The sequence below is a fragment of the Silurus meridionalis genome, chromosome 3 (assembly GCF_014805685.1).
Source record: "Silurus meridionalis isolate SWU-2019-XX chromosome 3, ASM1480568v1, whole genome shotgun sequence".
NCBI lineage: Eukaryota > Metazoa > Chordata > Actinopteri > Siluriformes > Siluridae > Silurus > Silurus meridionalis.
The window spans coordinates 17,929,939-17,953,089 of record NC_060886.1 but is presented as its reverse complement, the minus strand read 5'-3'; the positions used below and the strand labels follow the sequence as shown (position 1 = coordinate 17,953,089).

The following is a 23,151-nucleotide window of genomic DNA, read 5'->3' as shown; positions in this document are numbered from 1 at the left end:
TTGGTCCAAATTAAGCAAAGCTAATCTTTGTATGTTATAAATATTGTACTGTAGTCAGACAAGCTTTTGCCCTTAAACTTAATTAAATTACTTACTTTGTTTTATTTGCCACCTTCTCACTGTATTTATGCCACAGTGGTGCTTAATGTACATTAGCAACCTTAATGTAACTGACAGAAGCAGCATAATTACCTCCTCCAGACTGTCATCCTGCATTTCGGGTGGTCCCAGGTCAATGCTCTTGCGGCCATCTCTCTTCTGCTTCTGCTTGCTGGGCAGCTTTTTGATGTTGCTGCCATGGCTGAGGCGACGTACAGGGCTTGTGAGCCATTTCTTCAGGGTGTTTCCAGGGCGCTTAGGTAATGGGGAGTTGCTGTGGATTGAAGCAAGCGAAGCCTGGGGCTGCAGCGCCGCCACCGAGTCGGTCTTCCCATCTGGACCACTGACTGTGTAGTTTTCTACAGGACATTAATATATTTGAATACATAAATAATCCTGAGCCAGCACATGAAATATATTACATAGAAGTCATTATAAACCATTTAATAAATGCAAGCCAGAGAGATACATATTAATATTTAATTGATACATAAAAAGTCTAACATTTATTTACCATTTCTGCCTGCAGCATGATGCAATTCATGATAATACAACAAAGGCACTGATAATACAACTGTGTATTGTTGAAAAGCCTACAGGATAAGGCTCATTATTAAAGATTAAAGCAGTCTTTGAACACAGAAATGTTCAAAAATGTAAGTATAGTTTTTCACACTCATTTGTTATTTATGATTTCCTAAGGTGTGAACACGATCATTCTAGTAAGCCAGGCACCACATACACCCTGATGTAACGTTACTGTAATTCTGCACACCCACACTGAACTTTATTCCATGCAATCAAATGAGGCAACAAGTGCAATCCACACAGTGGCAGGACAGAGTCAATACGTTTATCGAATACACTCAGTCTTCTATCAGCAGTAATGCACTGCAATTGATCTAAGCTACACTATGTAGGATTACCCCACAATATCCAGCACCAAGCATGTTGTAAAATTGAATAAATATGTAAGTCACTTTTCTCTAATAAAGATATGAGATGTTTTAGCTGTTCTCTTTCTGTGCTCTTATGTAGCCCAGATTCATATACAATATTACAACATATAAGATCATATTTTATTTCTTATTCTATTGGCAGACAATTTTGCAGATTTTTAATTTTAATTTCAATTTTAATTTAATACATTTTTATTAAAACCCTATATGACAAGAAGAAAAAGGAAATGTTAAGGAGAGGATGGTATTGCATTGATGTTATGCAGCTAAATGATGCAAGTCTACAGCAGTACATACAATATAGTCTCTTCACTGTGCCAGCAGCTTGGCAGGAAATATATCTTTAATGTTGAAGGAAGGTTCTCTCCTCTAAGAAACTCAGCTGACTTCAACTCCTGCTTTCTTTCTTTAACAAGATTTAGTTTTTATTATAGCCAAGGGCTATAGTGAACCCGAGAGGCCCTCATGGTCAAACAATTGAAAACGGAACCCATGTTGACACACAAGCATTCTGGCGACAGCACATGTTCTTGAAAGTGTAGTAAATGGAAGATTGATTCTGAAAAGTAGTCATCATACTTTACAACATAAACAAACACAGAAGAGGTTTCGGACAATAATTTGTAGAAATTACACAACAGCAACCCCCTGACAACCAATGCCTAAACTAAGGCATATAAATAATTCATTAAAATAACAAAGAAAATGTATTAGAAACCACTAAAACTGATCTGAGTTTGATTGACATTCTACCACAGTCAGAGGTGGTAAAAGTACACACATCCTTCATTTAAATAGAAGTACAGATACTCGTGTTTTAAAAGACTCTGGTAAAAGGTTGAAGTACTGACTATACTTTTTTAATCATGTTAAAGTAAAGAAATATGGGCCCTGTTTTGTAATTAAGGTAAAAGTAGCCATTACTACTACCTGTTTTAGTGTCACACTGGTAACTGATCCTCACATCATATTAATATATTAATACAAAATAATTTAAAATCTTATCTTATGAATGTTTAGGCTGAATCATATGAACCATATAGAACACAAGCAGGGGTTGAGAAGATGATGATCAGGTGATCAGGAATGTGTCTGTTTTTAGTCATGTTTACATCACTGACTCCCTCTGTCTCATCCAGGTTATCCCCAAACTTCTTGTTGCCTTCTGTCTTGCTTGTTGTTAGCTTTGTAAACTAGCCTAACATCTGTGGTGTGTGAGAGTCAAGAAAAGATACACCAGTGGTCGATTGAAAAAGCAGCGCAATGACAGGAAATAGGTTGATGGGCGAAAAAATGGCACGCAACAAGAATAATATATATCATTGATCAATCAATGAACATCAATAATATTGAACATTGAACATCAATAATATTGATCATGTCCCCAAATAGATTAAAACTAAAGTAACGAGCCTGTTTTGAAAATGTAAGAAGTAAAAAAGTACAGATATTTGTGTCAAAAATTTAATGAGTGAAAGTAAAAAGTTGTCTGAAAAATAAATAGTGAAATAAAGTACCTACACCAGAAAAAAATCTACTCAAGTACAGTAACGAAGTATTACTTCCCACCTCTGACCACAGTGCAGCTGAATTCTCTAACTATCATGTTTTGAGTCAGTCAGCTGAATCCAAATCACATGATCATGATTTTTTTTTTTTTTATAACAATTCCATTCACAGAAACCTCTTATGTTTGTGACATAAGACTGCACATACAGGTTTCTCTGTAGCATGACAAGCCTTATTAAAATATAGCAGTGGGTAAAAGAATGCCTGTTCATGGTGTAAGTGATAAAAGTCTAATTTGTTTTGCTCCTTTAAATGTAACTACAAACTGATTAAGAGTCTAATTAACAATGAAATAGTAGGGGGAAAAAAACATAGAAAAACAACCACAGGCTTTACCATGGATTTATCATAAAAGCACTGTGAAAACACACCTTTAAACCAGAATAAAATGTTTTACAACATTTCGTACATGTTATGATGCCACTGTATCAAGTGGGAAGTGCTAGCTCAGTGCTGAGCATAAATCTGCTCAGATTTCTGACTTTTGTTCTGTTTTCTGATCTTTTCAAGATTGTAAGTCTTTCTAGATAAGGACAAATGCAAAATACTCTAAATGCAAATGTAATGCAAGGCTTTCCCAATTAAATGTAACAGCATGAACTGTGAAGTTCTAGTATGATGATGAAGGATCAGGATTTTGAATTTTGTAATGAAGTCCTTTCATTCAGCATGAGAAGTCGACCAGAAAATCAGTTTTAGTATCTAAAGTGAAGAAAACTGACCTGTGAAATGACCTGGAGAAGTGGAACACTTAGACATCAGAGTAATAAGCTCTATTGTATAGTTACTAATCCCACAAGGACTATGTGCAGAGCTTTCAACATAAAACAAAAGGTAATTACTTCCAGCTGGAAGTGCACAAGTTCAATACTATTCACAAATGCACTATTTATGGTTGTAAGATTTCTCATTCATTGAAGGTACTGTGCAATAATAATAATAATAATAATAATAATAATATTAATAATAATAATAATAATACACAAGACTATTATTTTAATACAATGTAATTAACCACAAATATGTGTTGTAAATGAATACAACAAATAATACCTACAAATGAGAGGTTTATAAGAATTTTAAAAACAGTACAATATATTAATAATATATAAATAATATTATTTGCTTTGTATGACTAAAAGCTTTACTTGTCCCGTTGTTCTTGAAGGTCATATTAAGATGACCCCCAAATGCCTTTTTCTTTTCTTTCTTTCACAAGTTTTCTTGTTAACACCTGCACATTTCAGCCACCAGATAGCAAAGTGATAAAAATGCCATGAATACTTTTTGCTTAGTAGCACTTGTTACACAGCAACAGCTTGTGAGAAGCATTTTAAGACCAGCATAGGAACAGTGGGATGAGTGAATCTGAAGCTATCTTTTCAACCAGTAAAAGTATATCTTCAATTTTCTAAAGCAAGGCCTTAGACAAGCAGCACAGGCTTCAGTGATTTGGCACCAAATGGCTCAATGTCAAGGACACTGCACATAGAGAGATACATTTAGTCACATTCTCAAATGCTAAAAATAACTAACTCAATAACTAACTAGATAGTCTGTGAAAAGAAACAGCAGAGCAAACTGTACACATGTGACTCTTTTATTAAAGCTCTTTTTTAAGAGAAATATCTTCTATATTCATATAAAAATATCTATCTATCTATCTATCTATCTATCTATCTATATATATATATATATACACACATACATACACACACAAATAAAAAAAACAAGGTTCTTTCTAACCTCCAGTATCTACTCAAATTTTTTTTTTTTGCATTAGTCTACTAGTGGTCACTGACACACAGCTATCTCTCCAAGGACTTCCTGTAATAAAGGAAGAGTGAAGTGTCTTTTTCACCAGAATAAGAGCACCAGATGTCCTGTATTATCAGTCTTTCATGCTGTTGAGTCTATTCAATGAAATTCTGTTACATTTAGTATGCATGTCACATATTTGTAAACATGACAGTCTCCAGTGCGACATGGTTCATACAAAAAAAATAAAAAAATGTATGCAATTTCGACATACCGGTAGTATCAAAACAAAAACTGATACTTGCATTACAACATTCCAGACAACATAATACAAGAATGTCCTGATTAAACTAGTTACAGAGACACTGCTCTGTGATTCATGGGAAATATGAAGAAAGAAAGAGGAAAAGTAATAGAAATTGACAATGTATGAGAAAGAGATGAGGAAAAAATAGACAAAATCATCAGAATAGTTACATATAAAAAAAGAAGAGAGAGAGAGAGAGAGAGAGAGAGAGAGAGAGAGAGAGAGAGAGAGAGAGAGAGAGAGAGGAAGGAAAGAATGAGAGCCAAACAAACAAACAAAAATACTACATCAATCTATCTATCTATCCACACCCATACATATAAGACCCCTATCCAATAGAGTTCCTATGATTGATGATTTAATCTGTGTTTTTAAGTACAGAGGGATTTGGAATAATGCGCGTGTTAACGAATGTCACAGAATCAACATTTCATCACTAACGTTTAATCTATCAGGTGAATTTCTTGACTTAACACACCTACAAAACCGACCACAAAATAAACAATATTTAATGAACACAAGCAAATCTCACCTGCTGAAATCTTATCTTTAACTAAAGCATTTTTTGGATGAATTTTATTTGATTTTATTTCACTGCTGTCCTGAGCCACTGTACCTGAAAACAGTACTGGGACATTTAAGAGGAAACTGTTATTGTGGAGTCAAGCCTACTATCTCAATGCAGAGAGCGGCTTCCTGAGTTAATAGGTAATGAGAGAGCACTTTAGCCCACTTTAGAGCAAAGCACAGGGGTACTGACATCAACACACACACACACACACACACACACACACACACACACACACACATACACACATACACACACACACACACACACACACACACACACCCTCACATGACCATGTATTGCTAACTTTATGGGATGTTTCCACTAACTTGCGTATTAAGGAGCTAATACGTGTACTTGTACCAAACCTTAAAATTAGCACCTAATAGGAAATCAGGTGGCTATTTGAGTCTTTTTAATTAAAGGCTGTCTTTCTGTAACAAAAGCACAAGGTGATAATGAACAACAGACATTTGTCCATCATAGAAAATACATACTGCGAAAGAACGCATAATATCCATGAAAAGGTTGTAGATATCAAGCATTCTGGCAAGAGGTATAGTGCTTCATGATTATAACTATAATATAATCTTATCTACAAAGCCTTTATCTCTAACAGACAGATTCATATGTACCACAAATAATTTTTTTTAATGATCATTTGAATCTGTACTTAAACACCAGTTGACACGGTTATGGGTTTTCTTCTTTTTATCTGCAAAGTTAAACCAAAGTTGCCAATCACACTTTTAAGCCTGCACCTCACCCCTGAACTCATCCATCTATAAAAGTTACGAAGCCTACATTACCCACCTGACACACTACAGCAGCAGCACCTTGCTATAATCCAACTACAACAGGAGCAAACGTGTCTCCCACTCTTCATTCTTCCTCAAGATCTCATGGCTCAGCAGAATGCAGACAGAGAGTAAGAAACGAGATTTCCACTAAGTGTTGTGTGGATACTGTAATCACTATGTCACTGCTCCAAGTATGTTCTGCACCCTTCCAGAGCAGGGAGGAGAAAGAGGTGGGGCCACATGCAGTCAAACCCACACTTGCACTCTCATTCTCTTTCTCTCTCTCTCTTTCTCTTGCAGCTTCCTATCCACACATACTAGATTATAGAGACAGAGAGTCAAGTTACATTCCTGCCTGTGACAAAGGCTCTACTCAGTGGCGATCTAAAGAACAACTCTCAGTTAGTAGCGAGCCGTTCTCTGGGATCACGGGTCAGCAGATCAGGCATGTGTCTGTGTTCGGTCTGCTTTCTCATAGCCAAAAGTTTTTACACTTGACAGCACATGCTGCTTTCTGCTCTTTTATATATATAAAAGAGGCTTAAAATGTGTTTCACAATGCAATGAAATGTACATTACATCCAAAGGGTGGGGACTCTTGATAAAATCAGGTTTATCAAGTTAACATAAATTTCCTGTCTGTGGGAATGTTCTAGTAGACTTGTTACTCATACACAAAAGTTGCAGACATCTGAAACAGCTGGACAATTCACAGCAATTCTATTTACAAGTCTGAACAGTATCACTAAATACATATGAACTGCAAAGTTAAAGAACCATATTTTGTTCACATTGCTGTTTTTTATTTTCTAGTGTAACTCCATACATGCAACACTTTTATCACAGCACATTATGTACAGTAATTATTATATCGTTGTTAAAAAACATATTTAATTGATGTTTTCATAACCTGATATTGTGTCTCTGTACTTAGTAATACCTGGTCTAAAGAGTGTATTATTAAAGTTCTACTCAAAATGGCAAATCATTTACATTTAAACAATGCACATCTTTAAAAGGTAGAAAAATGGATCAAGTTCACAAATGGCTGTTATTTGCAAATGGCATAAAAAAAGCAAATAACATTCCTAATGTTATTTATTTATTAGTTTACTTGCTTGCTTACTTTTGATACTAGGAGACATGCTTCAATTCAAATCCAACTCTACTGTGACTCCAATTGTGATGTTTTGTCTGTTAAATATTTGCATTTTAGGAGGTTTGCACAGAGACCATGGGTTAATTTTCCTCCTTCTATAGAGTCCAGTTAGTTCTGCAATAACCACACTGGCCTAGATAAGAGCATACACCCATATTATACAGTCAAAATCACTCACATGCACGCACGCACACACACGCGCGTGAGCGCACACACACACGGGTAAAATTGCCCTTAACTGCCCAGAACCTACATAACATATAATAATGATAATAAGGTTAGAGAAGTGATGCATGCATTTTACATGGATTTATTTGGACAGTAGTGCATGATGCACTATGAGTTGCCACTGCAATGAAGTGTATTAAGGAGCACTGCAATAATTTCCATTCTGGATCAAGATTAATCACGAGTGTAATTTGCATTTGGCTTTAGAAAGATAACAGTCTTCCAAATATAAAACGGAAGCTGGTTAAGCAAATAAGATTATTCCGATAAACATGGGTATATTTACTTCGTAAAAAAACATTTGATTTAAATAATGATTCTCATAACTGCAGTCGGATGAAAACACAATGATACACCAGGAGGGAATTTATTTATTTATTTATTTATTTATTTACTTATTTATTTTTCACTTTACAAGGAGTTAAAAAACTGCTGCAAGGCTACACTTCATAAGAAAACAAAAGACTCATTGATTACATTAGTGATACTTATCTTACAAAGAGGGCAGCTATGAAAGAGGAAGTTGTGTGACATAAACTCACAGCAAGCAAAGAGAATCATCGTTTGTCGTTATAAAGACTTGTTTTACCCAACAGATGATGCATTCAGGTACATCATAATAAAGAGTTTTTAATGGAAAGTGTCTGGATTTCTCTTATTTCAAACTCTAACTTAACAAAACCAAATTTGAAGGAAACCTGCCCTAAAAGCACTTTTTACATTTTTCTTCAGTTTGTAGTGTAAATTAGTGTCAAAAATGATCAAATAAAAAACACCACTTTGTCTGTCCACATCCAAGCAAACCAAAACAGTGACACACAGGGGCAGGAAACCTTCAGGGACAGTTCAGCAAGCACCTCATATATAGGGACATGTGTACTGATGTTTAAAACCCCACCCCTTTAATTTTTCTATTGGTAATTGTAAAAATACAAAAGCAACATACTTGCTCTCTATTACTGTATCCGCTGTAGACGTAAATTAAAAGCAGAGCTGGTCTGCAAACTTGTAAATCACCATTACTTATTAAGTATAATATCTAGTTCGGGTAAAGGACACGGTGCTACTACTGCTCAACAGTGCTAGATCTACTCAACTACACGGATGTGGGTGCGCTGCAACAGGTCTCGTCAAAATGATCAACACACCTTGATTTGACTTCATTATACAGAAGCTCATACCTATTCCTGACCACAACACACTAATGCTATTAAGCCACTGGGAAATAGAGTACTCTTAAAGAACGTTTTGCTGAGAATGTACCCTTTGAAACTGAAACACTGGGACATACCACACCTGCTAAAACGATTCCGTCATAATGCCGCTGTCACATGGAAGCATTGCAATTTATTTACGTCTATCTACATATAGACCTTGTACAAACAATACCACTTACCTACCCGAGTATTTATAAAGGTGAAATGACTCATAATATCTGAAGCTTTTTTTTTTTTTTAATTGTTCTGTATAACTTTGTCTCCCTGAATGCTCAGTTTTTAAGAATCTTATTAATATATTATTGCATAATTTAAGCAAATGAGATTTTTTTAAAAACATGTTAAAGATTAGAGTAAAAAAATTTTTTTTTTATGTTGCTATTTATAATTGTTAGTTATATATCCCATCAAAAATATAAAAAAAATTTAGATATGTTTTTTAAATTTAATGCCACTAATTTTATTAATGCTGCATTTTATTATTATCATTATTCTGTTTGTCATTTTATTAAAAATATAAATATATAAATATAAAAGAGGCAAAATTAAAACCTTCAACGCAACACACATTTATACAAGACGTCCTTTCTTTACTCAGGTATAAAAAATTATAATAAATAATTAATTAATTAAATAAAAAATAGTTTTTAAATTACTTAACATTTTTTTAAGGATCTTTTTGAGACTTTTAGAAGTCTCAAAAATCCACCATGATGCACACATCCGGCAATTAAATCCGTCTGTGTGGAAACTAGTCCGTCTAGTCCGTTCCGTCTAGTGTCCTGATGATTTACGTAATTTAAAATATTAACAAATATTTTGTCTTTATGCCCTATGTTGACTATGGTTTCACTAATAAACCTACATTTGCATAAAGCATCCATATTTGCTCATGGCCATGTTAATTGGAGTATTAAACACTTAAAAAGTAGTCATTTAGGGTACATTTAGTACAGATAAAATGTGTGATTAATCATGTAAACGACAATCGTGATTATTCGCGATTAAATATTTTAATCAATTGACAGCCCTAGTTTTTGATGTATGAGGTGAAATTACAATACACAAACAAATGAGCTTCGAGGCTTTTTAGATCTTTCTGTTCAGTGTGTGATTTTAAGAGATATATCCTAATGCAGAAGTGCAGATCATGTGCTCTTTCAGCTATAACGAGTTAATGTCTGCTGTCGCCCTCTAGAGGACATGTTCTATAAATGTTCTATAAATCATTTTAATCAAAGAGTTTTTCATTATTTAGGCAAACAACGCTAGACTTTTTTAATATATATAAACCACAGTATCTTCTTGCTTCGGTCTAACCTTTCTGAGAGACATAAGAAGAAATGCTTCATCACTCATACACTTACCTTTGCCTGAAGGGAAGAAGCAGTCCATCTCGACACTGCTGCGGGAGTGGGAGATACAGAGTGCATTGCTGGGCACCAGACCCTCTTGAGGTGGGCTCTTATCCGTGGTGCGCACCAAACACCAGCCAGGCCGCTCACTGGGTCTCTCCAGCATCTCCACTGTCTGGCCCGTCTGCACGCTGAGCTCAGACACACAGCTCGCCACAAAGTCCTGCAGCACCACCGTCAACTCACACCCACCCGAGAGCTGCAGACAGACACAGAGAGAGAATAATAAAAGAAAGAATTTAAGAGAGAGAGAATAATTACGTCCCTGCCTTTAAGTGGTGATACCTCTTATGTATCACACACAAACACTGGGTCATATACCAAATCATTTTAGATTGCATTGCATTTTAAATGCTGAAAAAGTGCACGTACACTGAAACCTGCAGAGCCCGTATTCCTAAGCGATCTTTATAAACCCAAATCAGTGTTTCTTCAATCTATAGTTACTAAGTGGCAGTATTATCTGAGTATAGCTCTTCCCTGTAAAAATGAGTCAAACACAAAAAATCTTTCATTTTATTCTAGAGAATCTCACAACAGTCAACTCTTTTTGTTTGAGCGATTGTGTCTGAGTTTGACAATCAGTTATTAGTACTATCACATTTTAAAAGCGAAAAACAGAGCACCACTCCTATCAACGGCGGGTTGGGGGTGGGGGTTTGAATAAAATATGCATAAGTGAGGAAGAAATCATGAGATAAATCATCCCTCATGATCTGGATATAGCAGGACCCCACAGCATTTGCTGCCTAAAGCAAAAATGATGATGCACAAGCAACACAATAAGACAGATAAAAGGGAACACCAAAAACCTCTGCATTCATGTAGATTATTTGAATAAAACCTTACTATAGGCATTTAATAAGAACTCATTTAATAATCACTAAACCCAAACTGGCTCCAGCTATCTAGTGCAAATACAGTACATAGGTTTGGAAATCACTGAGAGCTAAAGCTAAATTATGTGCTCTTGTAAGTATTCTTTGTGTTCATTGACTCATTTTCACACAAACTCAAACCAAATTCAACTGCATCAACCAAATTCAATTTTTTTTAACGTCACCCCTAAGAAGTTCAGTCAGTTTTTCTCTATCTCAGTTAAATTCAATCGTCTTTCATTCTGCAATTTCCTTTATGTAGATCTTGTTTGGAAAATTTTCCAGCTATCAGGCATGGACAAGTAAATTGAGAAAAACTGACTGAACTTCTTAGGGGTGACGTTAAAAAAATAGAATTTGGTTGATGCAGTTGAATTTGGTTTGAGTTTGTGTGAAAATGAGTCAATGAACACAAAGAATACTTACCACATTATTTAGCTTTAGCTCTCAGTGATTCCCAAACCCATGTACTGTATTTGCACTAGATAGCTGGAGCCAGTTTGGGTTTAGTGATTTTCAAATGAGTTCTTATTAAATGTCAACAGCAGGGTTTCATTCAAATCATCTACATGAATGTAGAGGTTTTTGGTTAAACACATTTCATGAAATGCAACACTTTCCAAAATATTTGCTGAAAAACAGTAATGTAGCCAGAAAAAAAAAGAAATGATTCCTGCTGTATTCTTTTCTTCATGACAGTGCTGTGTGCTTTTCCACCATTAGAACAGAGAAGTACAGTAACATATATGTATCCAAGCACCTACAAACAGAAGAAAGAGACATCAGGTGTCCAACTCCTCATGACACTGAATTAGACTTAGCTGATCTATGGAGAAAGATAAGAGACTATTGAAAAAATTCTTACAGTATGTTTTGCAAAACAAGGCAATGTCAGCGCAATGCAAATGACTAAAGGTTGAATACTTAAGTGCATCTACTAGCAGTTGTTTTTCGCCAAGGTTGACCCACAGTGACTGTTAAATCAGAGTGATAATCAGACAGAGAACAAATAAGACACAATGTAGATAAATCTAGGGTGTGTCAAACTGATTGTTTTATGGCATTTTATGACCGACATCACCGCCGCCATATACAAGTCCAGCAAGAGTCAGAACGTACAACACGACTAGGTACTACAGGATGAAACATCATTGAGGCAGCATATGCCTCTGCTAAAGTAACATACAATCTGTTTCTCAGGAAGTAGAAATTGAATCATGCTTTTTAAAAATTTAACAGCCCAATGTTTACAATGACCCTGTCTACAGTTAATGCTGCAGTATCCTGTCCAAAATAAATAAGACAATTAAAATAAAATGAGACATTGAGCTGCTGTTATAAAAGCAACCTAGAGAGTAAGCTTAAACCTCAATGAAACAGACAGAGTATAGAGGCATCTGAAAGCATAAATCCATTAGGGGAGATGGAACTTTCCCAGTCCAAACAAATGAGTGTGACAGGACATCAGTGTAAATTGTGTTCATCATTGCCAAGATAAGATGAAATCACAATTTCATTATTGTTTATTATTCATTAATATCATCTTTCCTTTACTACCAGAAAAAAATAATACTAAATTTGAACTTACATTGTCACTTGGTTGGTACCATCAATCATTTACAATTTATAACTTTTGTACAGGAAAGTGCATATAGCGTACATGTAATGCTTCACTCTAAAACCTAATTACAGTCTCTCAGTCTCTTAGTCTCTCAGTCTCTCTCTCTCTCTCTCTCTCTCTCTCTCTCTCTCTCTCTCTCTCTCTCTCAGTCTCTCTCTCTCTCTCTCTCATATATATATATATATATATATATATATATATATATATATATATATATATATATATATATATATATATATATATGTATATCAAAAGGAACCTGTAACAGAAGGTTTTCAATTTCCTGATCCACACTGCCACAAAATCACAGGATTAGACAAAAACACCTGAACTAGAGGTAGTCCTTTTCAAACTGTGACAAGGTTGTACTGTATATGTGTTTGCTCAAGATTAATAAATATATAAATATGAAATTATTTATCTGGGATTACATTAGTAGATATACTTATAGCCATTCATATCTGTTTTAATGGATGGGTTGAAGTTTTGTCTATCTGGCCAGGCCAAGTACAAGGTTACCAAACAAAACACCATGCAGACAACGTTAATCATGCTGTGATAATACCATAGTTATATGCTGGAGTACAGAACTAATGTTTCATTATAGGCCTATGTCAGGTGGTGACTCTTATTATCTCACAGCAGTAGAAAGTCCTTTCACAATAGGGGTAGCTTGTAAAAGGTGAGATAGGTAGCCTGTTTTAACAGCACAAAGTAAACTCACTCAATACTGAGTCTTTTTTTGATTATTCCTTCTCTCTCAGCAACCATCTGTATGTTAAAGTATCAGGTCCCCATGATGAGGGGGAGGAAGGTGATGTTGCTAGGTGATTTTCAGTGTCAGACGTAGAAAATCCCACCTCGGAAAGGACACGCGTCAGGTAACACAGGGTTTGTGAAGTTCATGGAATAGAGGTTCTTTGTGATGGAAAATAGAGGCTATGAAATAGTTTTTGCTCTTTCTATCCGTCTCCCTCTATGTGTGATTTTTGCTAGAGCTACAATATTTATGTTTAAATTGCAGCTACCTTTACTGATAAAAATAAATAAATAAACCAAGAGTCACAGTTAATCAATGTGGGGGAAATTAAAGGATGGAATCCAACATCTCACAGACAAAATATTGGCAGACAACTAACCTATTTAATGTTTTAAACATGATATGAACAAGTTAATAATAAATGTTAAAAATTATTTTTCCTTAGGTTGTCTATAAGCTCTAAAACCTAGCTATCTTGCCACACTGTACCAATTCACATTTTTTAATTTGAACTTTTTAATCTAAAGGTTTAGTCAGTGAGGTTTTCAGCCAAACAGTTCATGTGAGGTGGCATACTGGAAATCACTTGCCAAATAAGAGAAAAGCTAAATGGATTCATATTTTGTCACCTGGACACTCATTTGGCTCTGAATAAGAATAAAAAGTAATTTTATATGTACACATCATATTAAATGAATCATTATAATCTGATGATGTGCAGCAGGACATCATACTACAGGGAATGCTCCGGAAGTAATTCTGGCTTCAAGATAGCTAGTCTCACACACATTAGGATAGCATATTAATCCTTTATTTCTGTAGATAGCAATATTTCACATAGTGAGAAATTACAATTATATTTGTACAGAATTTATTTAATCCCTTATTTATAGTAACTGTGGTTTGGGATTTTGCTCAATGGAAAATGAATGGCATGAACCCTCCTTTATTCATCAGCAACCTTATTATTCTAGTGCAAATCTAACTGAGTCAACTTTACATAAGAAAATCTTAACAGTTTTAGTGCTTCAGTAAAAAAGGACTGAAGCACTGAAACTGTTAAGATTTTCTTATGTAAAGTTGACTTAATATTATTATATAATTAAAATATATATTTTAAAGAATATATTTTTTTCAGCCAAACCTTTCCTTTATGCCGTATATGTTTACACACAGATCAATGGTTTGTAGAATATTTTAGAAGAAAGTCAACTAAAGCAAAACTGCCCAATAACACAATGTAAACATGTTCAGGTGACAGCTCTGTTTGATCACTTTGGGTCCTAAAGACTCTTACAACAAGTCAAGAAAGTTCATATCATGACTTAATTAAATCAATACAACATGTATTGCATTACAACATGTATCATTACTTAAAAAAAATCAATACAAACTGCAGAATTGAACTTAAAGTTGCACAAAACACCAAAGTATGTTCGACCTGACTGCTGATTTTATATTCCTGGGGGAAGAAAACAACACAACACTAACACATGAATAGGAGTGCTTCTGCCCTCACTATGACCTAATTTGTAGTTGCAAATTCATGCCAGTGAAAACATACCTCAGATCATGTATCCCTCATGAGATTTGAAAAATAACTCTACACGGAAGACAAACTTGCGCACATGTAAGATTTAAAATGAACCGTATTCAACTGTATTCAAGAGACTTAGTTCAGTTTTCTAATGCATTCTTAAGAGCAAACGGATCTGACTTATCACGTTCATCGCACATTCTAATAGCTAATAGTTTCCTGCACACAAAATCTACATGCAGTCAGCATACATTTCACACAAAAAACATCTGACAGACAGATGTTGGTGAGCAATAAATACGAGAGCTGGATTATTTCGCAATAAAACAAATTTGCCAGTTTTTCACAAAAAATCTGTTTTGTTATAAGCTTAAGAGAAAAGTAACAATACCAAAGTCTTAACGTTATCTCCCCGTATCTATTGGATTTATAGTTTCAGCAAGACCAAACTCACTACATTCAGCACAATCATATGGAACATCACTGACCTCCTTTAATTGACCACCTGAATTCATATAAACTCTGACAGCTTGTCAGTGACACAGAACGGCCTACTAAACAATTAAACACTCCCAGTAGGTTTATTGCATCCAATGTGGCTTATTATGACAGCACAAAACAAAACCATAAAGAGGAGTACTTACACGACTGCTCTCTTTAAAAAGCTTAAAGCTCATCCACTTTGGCATGGTGCTTCTCTGTGTTTCTAAGCGCTTTCGTTCCTGCTATCCACCTAAGAGTTCTTCTTTATCTTGTGCCTCCCTGTCCCTCATAAAACTCTCAACAATCTCAATCTCTCTCTCTCTCTCTCTCTCTCTCTCTCTCTCTCAGCTGAGGTGTGTGACAGAATCTGATTGGCTGGGACCAACAGGCTTCCAAGCCAATATTGTGAAAATGAAAGCCGTCACTACTGGGTATGTGTAAATCTGATCTACATATACACCGTGTGCGTGTGTGTGCGTGTGTGTGTGTGTGTGTGTGTGTGTGTACACGTGCTCTCCCTGGTTATAACCTCCTGTGCTCTTTGCAATAGGAGTGTGTGTCTCTTTAAAGCAGCTGTGCTCTAATGCAAGCATGCACATGATCTTGTGGCGTGAGGATACAGTGGTGTGAGAGAAGAAAAGCTTTATTGTCTCTGCACTCAATGATTTGTACAGATTTTTTCAGATTAAACCTAATCATAACCTAAACATTAACTGATTTAGATGTAAAGCTGAAGAAATGACTATTGTATTTTATAAACACAATAACAACCACGCTTTGACCAGACACATTTTCTCATTCGAAACCTTGCCTTAGACGATAAACCTAGTTATCAGTTTATGTTTGATTCTTCTGCCAAGTAATGCAGGTGGTTGGACTGCACTTAGAGTTCATTTACTCTTCAGTAACTGCTTCATTCTGGTCAGGAACTATATCCTGAGACAATTGAACAATGTGTGACCAACATTTGTCAATAGAAATATTTAAATCTTTTTTTAATTCATATCTTTCCCTTAGTCTGCATTAAGGCACTTAGCTAACTTTCCATATGGTAATGCATTACATTAGTTCGGACAATTAGGTTTATAAGACAACCAAAACAATTGGAAATGAGCAGCATACTGAGCTAATGATTTATACCCTGGACAAGATGCCAGTCCTTCACAATGCATGATACGCACACCTACACCCATTCACAGTTAACATTCACACTTTCTGAGTAGCAAATCCACCTACCAGTATGGGAGGTGGCTATGAATGTCCATGAAGACATAAACCTGGGCTCAGGCTCAAACTCTAAACCCTGGAACTGTGTGCCAAAATTTCTACAGATCATTGATTCCATCTTCTCTTTGGATTGACACATAGGTAAACCTGGCATATATGCATGAAATGGAGTATAGGGTACTATTCATTGTAGGATTCAAATATGAATACTTTACAGGAATACAATCACAGATGGTAAGTACTGTATGGTTAAAAAAATTACAGAATAAAAGGTGTTTCTTGTTTACACATTATTTGCTACTTGTGCAGGTTGATGCTTTACTGTAAAACTCTCATACATTCCATGTAATCATCAGCATAATTCCTGGTTCATAACTGTATAATCTTTCACAATTCAGGACATATCAGCAGATTTGAAAGAAAAAAATCAAGATCTTGTCTGAGCAGTACTGGGTCTGTGCCTGTTCATTTCCTCAATGGAACCATAGCCCAAATTAATGGTAAGTGGAAAACCATAGAATGAAAACGTCTCATGTGTGCTATGGAGCCTGACTGGGCGTCTTTGTCTGCTTGTTGGACCACAAGATTTAAAGACAGCAAAAAAAAAAAACAGCCCATGTCTGGAGCTTGGAGTGTGTTTACCTCGACAAAACCAAGACCAAAGATTTGAGACATGTAGGGATATAGATGAAGGTTGGGCTTTTGAGTGGTTTTGAAAATCCACAAAGAACCAAGAAAATAACTGTTTATAAAACCAAGCAGAGGAAGCATTACCAGTGAACAATCGACAATGCAGGGCTCCAAATAAAAATAATAATAGACAAATAAATAAATAAATACATTTATCAAGAGTAATTCAACAAATTTACTATTGCCAGAAAACCTCTGTCCTGTTTTCGGTACACAAACCTAAATTGTGTTTATATTTTAAAGATGTACTGTATTAACTTATATAAGATGCAACAAGAGGCTGCTGTTTCCCGCCTTTCTATCCATCACTAGTCACGACTATATCGCAAAGTGTCTCTGAAGTAACTGAGATCCGAATCTAAAGCCAGCTCATGATATTAAATGAGTGCACAGATGCATTAGTCTCTATTTGCTAAACTGCACTCGAGTTTTGAGTAGAAAGAAAACACAATTTTAGCAGAATCCGCACACAAAGAACAACAGGGCAGAAAAGACCAAACCTGCCCACAGACTCGTCTGGAGGACACAGCTGGGGAAAATAATACTCCCACATGGCAAGTGTGCAAGTGTTTGCTGCTGTTGTCAAGTGTGAAAGAAATGCATGTGGGCTTATTTACCTCCGCCAAATACGATGTGCTGACATTTCACCAACAAAGCAGTGCAACAGAAAAACGACAGCATGAGGACACTCACACACACTCAACATGCTCTCAACATGGTTCCAGCTTAGCTTGACAGTCATCTCACAGAGACACTAAACACACACACACACACACACACACACACACACACACACACACACACACACACACACTCACTCACTCACTCACTCACTCACTCACTCACTCACTCACTCACTCACTCACTCACTCACTCACTCACTCTTTCTCTCTCTCCTCCTGTAAGTAATACTAATATCATGCTTAAACTAACAATGGCCTTTAAAAAGATACAGTGTAAAAGCTCTTACTTTGATTTCACTGGGTCTCTCATAATTTCTTGGGGCACGACACAAACTAATACACAACCTAAACAGACTTTTCATGTTTCAATATTATTATATGGCACTCTAAATACAAAGTGCCATCATGGCTTCCATTCTTACTTAGCCATAATACCACCCCTGCTCAAGTCTTAAGAAAAGGGCAGGAAACCCTGTTTCAAATCCACCTGTCAATCAAAAGTCACATTGCCCTTTTAGGGGGTGTGGTCACCAAATTTTCTCTAAAAATGATTCAATGTCTTAAAATAATTTAGCTTTAATTTCCTCTCACTTGCAGAATGAACATCTCACAGTTCCTCATGCTGTGCAACTGATTTGACTGTAGACTCTATGAGACAAAGTGAGCACAAAAATGTTCTGAGTTTCTACCTTGTCACTGTCTGCTGTGTTCTGAGATGTTCGAGAGGCAATAGAGATGGTGTCCGGCTGACTGCTGCCATCTCCCTGGCTATCAGCATCCTCTCCAATTTCTCTGCATAGACACACACAAACAAATCAATGTTTTATAACAGTCCTTGCCATATGAATAGCTATGCCAGCTGTAGTGTAAATGGTTTTAAAACAATGCTCAGATGTTTGAATGGACACAACCGAAAGTCTAACCTCTTGCTGTGATTGCGAGGCTTGGCAGGTGTTTTGGGTATTGGTATAGGCTCCTTTAGTGCCCCCTTCAGGTGAATGATCCTCTCTTGAATGACTTCCCGTATGTTCTTTATCCACTCCTGCTTTACTTCAATGCTGGACGCCTGTTGAATATAGCTGTTATTTCGACTCATGCTGCTTTTATAAAATCAATACACATAAGGATCTCAAGTGATATTGTTTAATAAATGCACATAATGAACTAGAGTCATATGTTTATTTTTTTTTGTAATATCATTGATTAGTAATATTTATGCATATCTCCTAAATGGCACCTTAAGAACTGTCTTGTTGTCAGATGAAGGTGTCCGTCCTGCCCATAGTGCAAATTTACAGGGGTCACCCTCTATGTGCTCCGTCACCCCCAGCTCTGATGTCTTTAAAAAAAACCACAAGGAAAAAAATACTTTTCTGTAAATATACCACAAACCAAGAAATTATGAATGCACATGTTCTTTTAATAAATGTTCCAAAACAATGCAAAGAGCCACACCTACTGCAACACCCTTAAGCAAAATTATACACTGCCTAGTGCCTGTTTTTTCAATGCTTCAGAGAAAGGAGTTATTAGCACAACTGTTTCTATTTTTGCAAAAGCTGCATGGCCACTGGCAAGACCTGAAAAAGAAACCAGCTCATAACGAAACACTGAAGAGTTATATTTTCACAGCATTACACGAATATGCCTAATGAAAAAAAAATCTGACATCCTGGTTTACCAGTAGTTTGCTTTTGTAGACGTATTTAGTGCGGCCAGCTGAATCTTTGATCTCTTTGCTGAAGACAAGAGAGATCTCAAAGAGGAAGAGGTGACGGTCTCGTCCTTTCCGTATCAGGGATTTGGGGTCCCACACCTGGAATGTGTCCTGCAGGATCAGCTCTCCCTGCACATCCAAGTTCTCATCAAAACCTACAGCCAGAACAAAGAGCGATCGTCATGGCTGAAGCCTCAAAAGGTTGGAAAACAGTTATCTAGTTTACCAGAAAAATTTGAATACAATAACAGGGGGTTTTGCTGGTATTGTAAGTATATATGTACTCTCTGTGCTTTTACTTTATAATGTGAAATAAATACATACCCTCTAGCATGCTGAGGTGCATGGCATCATTGGCTCTCTTCGGTACAGCCAGCATCACCTCCAGCCCATCCTTAATCTCACCTTTACCTTCTTCACAACAGCTCAACAGCTCCTGGGAGGACAAATAGATAAAACCATTTACATGCTGATTTAATATACACAAACCAGTTCAGATATGCAGCACTGACGTTTGCGATACATAAATACAAAGTGGTATTTTTATATAAAAGTCAGCTACAAAAGGGAGAATATCAAATTACATACATTATACATATGATAAACATTTCTGCACATGATGGAACAGCATAAAGATAAAAAGAAGAAAAAACGTATTATACTGTTTAACATAATTTTGACCACTTTTTTTATACACACACACACACACACACACACACACACACACACACACACACACACACACAGCACCTTGAGGAGAAGCTGGTACTTGGTGATCCTCTGTACAGGCTTGATAAGGTAAGAGGAGATGGAGTTTGCCAGGCCATGCCTCTGCTGGATTTCCTGCACAGCGGATAATCAGTAGATTATAACAGCAAGCTCAAGTACAGCACACAGAACTCATTAAGGTCTGTCTTTGCTCAGTGTTTGCTTTATGATTAATATTGTGGCATCCTGCAATTCAGTGTTCGGTGCCTCCCACTGGCTAAAATTGAGTACTTGTTGAAAACATGTCAGTTAGCTAAACTATGGTGTTGGTGTGTGTGTGTGTGTGTGTGTGTGTGTGTGTGTGTGTGTGTGTGTGTGTGTGTGTGTGTGTGTGTCTACAACAGGTCTCATATTTAGATAACTCAATCTAACTAAAAAAAATAAGGTGATAAAATATAGAGTTGTTTTGCTTTGTGTTCTCAGGACTGGTCTGGGATCTTTTTTCCTGTGTCTAGATTCAGAGTGAGAGGTTTGTCTTGTGCTGATATCTTACTCCCGGGATCCTGCTCCATTATCTACTGACGGTCAGCAAGTTGTGCAACGCCATCTCTGTGGTGGCATTTAAGGCCCCCTCTAATGTATATGCAGCTCCTTCATGCTAAATTCCACTGTGTTCTGAGATTTATGTTAAACCTCTTGCTAGACATCCCAAAGCTTTATATTGACCATGAGACCAAGCCAGACCCCTTAAATACTGTTCATATAGGTTCTACATATTCCAAATCTGCATATTAAAATATTTCTTTGCATTTTTCTTCAATTGTATCTCTGTGTCCCAACAAAGTAGAAAGGTATGGCAGCGCATCATCTCGTATTTGCGGCATTTTTGTACATGATGGTACAGAGTTATGTTTGTTATTTTGGCCTGCATCTGTGTGATGTCATTCATTGTGTCTGTGTACATACTGTTTGTAATTTGTAGCTACTGTAATCTGAAAAAAACGTCACAAAGTGTTTTCTTTATACAATAAAATCCCATTTGACACACTCGCCCTTTTTTCTTAAATGGGGTATAACAGATTGAAGACGTAATAACACAGAAAATGAGCAGAGATTCTCTTACATCAAAAAAGCTTCCAGCTTGCTCCAGGATAAGCTGATTTGAGTCTGGCTTATTTTTGCAGTAGGACACATAGATCTGGAATTTATCCGCCTGGGGAAACAATGCCGTATGCAGTATGTAAATATTGATATTTCTCATCATTTTTGTTATTATTATTATTATAAGAGGCTTGACACTAGCTGATGGTGCATCAAAAGCACTCACCCATGTGACAAAGCAATGGCCCACATCCTCAGGCAACTGCTCGTAATTGATCAACTCTTTTAAGAAAATGCTAAACAGAAAGAGATAAGGATTAAAACAATGTTTAATCATGGTCCAGAATCATTTGCATATCAAATGAATATACTCAACATTTCATTTGCTTACATTTACATATTTCTAGCTAAAAGGACGTTAAAAGGAAATGAAAACACCAACATCACAGTAAAACTGACCTGAATAATGTACTGTATAACACTGATTCTAAAATGTGTTTATAGATAATATCTTACTTATTATGGAAGTCATAAATCTCCTGGATGTTTCCGAAAATGACATGCTCTTTGTTGGCGATGCCTGGTGGGATCTCCTCCACACCACTAGTCATCTCCCAGAGGTATGTCTACACATTCACACGCACGCACAAAGTAAATTGCTGTTTTCAGAAATGCCACATGAAATTATGCAATTGGAAATTTACATACAGTCATTTTCCTTTAGGGTTTGTGTGAAAATTGAAGGAAAAATCTTTATATCAAAAACTGCGGTGTTCTCATCTGTAATTGATAAAATTGGTGTCATTTAAAAAGACCTCTCTTACCTCTAAGCACTCATGCAGATCTCTAACATAGGCTTTTTCAGTTTGCAGCAACTCTGCCATAATAAATCTAAACACACACACACACACACACACTGGTTAACATAATAGCAAGTTCAATTTTATTTTCCTTTTAGGTAGTTCTTACATATAGGTATTTAGTTTTATTGGGTATGGTATATTATCTAATTTTTTAAATCAGGAATTGGTTAAGTGTTGCATTCATATTTATACCCAATTAAACTTTATAAAAGTTTTAACACTCACTCTTTCTTCCTGGCTGACTTCCTTTTCTCCTCATTGACCTCATGGTTGGGTTCACGGAGTTTGACTTCTGGGTCGGTCAGGCTGGCTGGAATGATATCTAACTCCAGGTCCTTATTTCGCTGAAAAAGAGAAACACACAAACATGCATACATTTTGCCATAGACAATACAATTTTAATAAATACCTCTAACACATGTATCAGTTTTTGGTATAATAACTGTTTTTAGAGGCATGAAAATCTCTGATCAGCTTAAGTTGCATCATGTCTGTAACAGCAATGACATGATATACTGTATCTGATTGAAACATTTTCTTAAACAATACAGGCTCATAAGTGTGTATTTGGAATAAATGCTTTACGTTATATAATGGACGTTTCTTTCTCACCTCAGTGCTAATGCCTAGTGCATTCTCCAAGCTGCAGCGGTATTGCCCCATGCGCTGGGAGAAGTCTCTGTAGCGCCTGTCCACCGTGCTTACCCATTTCTTTAGTTCAGTCACATGCACATGGCCTTTCTCTACAAAGTTGTCAGCTAGCTGGATCAGCAGCTTCACCTTCTCCTTGGTTTGCTGAAAGTC

The 23,151-nt window shown here is 36.2% G+C and overlaps 1 protein-coding gene across 2 annotated transcripts in view; it reads right to left on the bottom strand.

Annotated features, from left to right (window-relative positions):
• Window positions 1–23,151, bottom strand: part of kalrna (kalirin RhoGEF kinase a) — a 154,869-nt gene that overhangs the window by 20,946 nt on the left and 110,772 nt on the right. For both annotated transcript variants that reach the window (XM_046844539.1, XM_046844540.1), the window contains exons 22-35: window positions 22,960–23,142; window positions 22,573–22,691; window positions 22,309–22,375; window positions 22,001–22,110; window positions 21,711–21,780; window positions 21,507–21,596; window positions 20,426–20,518; window positions 20,000–20,111; window positions 19,640–19,830; window positions 19,196–19,297; window positions 18,882–19,024; window positions 18,648–18,750; window positions 10,032–10,278; window positions 193–458 (exon numbers count right to left, since the gene is read on the bottom strand). In XM_046844539.1, the coding sequence (XP_046700495.1) occupies window positions 193–458; window positions 10,032–10,278; window positions 18,648–18,750; window positions 18,882–19,024; window positions 19,196–19,297; window positions 19,640–19,830; window positions 20,000–20,111; window positions 20,426–20,518; window positions 21,507–21,596; window positions 21,711–21,780; window positions 22,001–22,110; window positions 22,309–22,375; window positions 22,573–22,691; window positions 22,960–23,142 (1,896 nt within the window). The remainder of the gene's footprint in view (window positions 1–192; window positions 459–10,031; window positions 10,279–18,647; window positions 18,751–18,881; window positions 19,025–19,195; window positions 19,298–19,639; window positions 19,831–19,999; window positions 20,112–20,425; window positions 20,519–21,506; window positions 21,597–21,710; window positions 21,781–22,000; window positions 22,111–22,308; window positions 22,376–22,572; window positions 22,692–22,959; window positions 23,143–23,151) is intronic.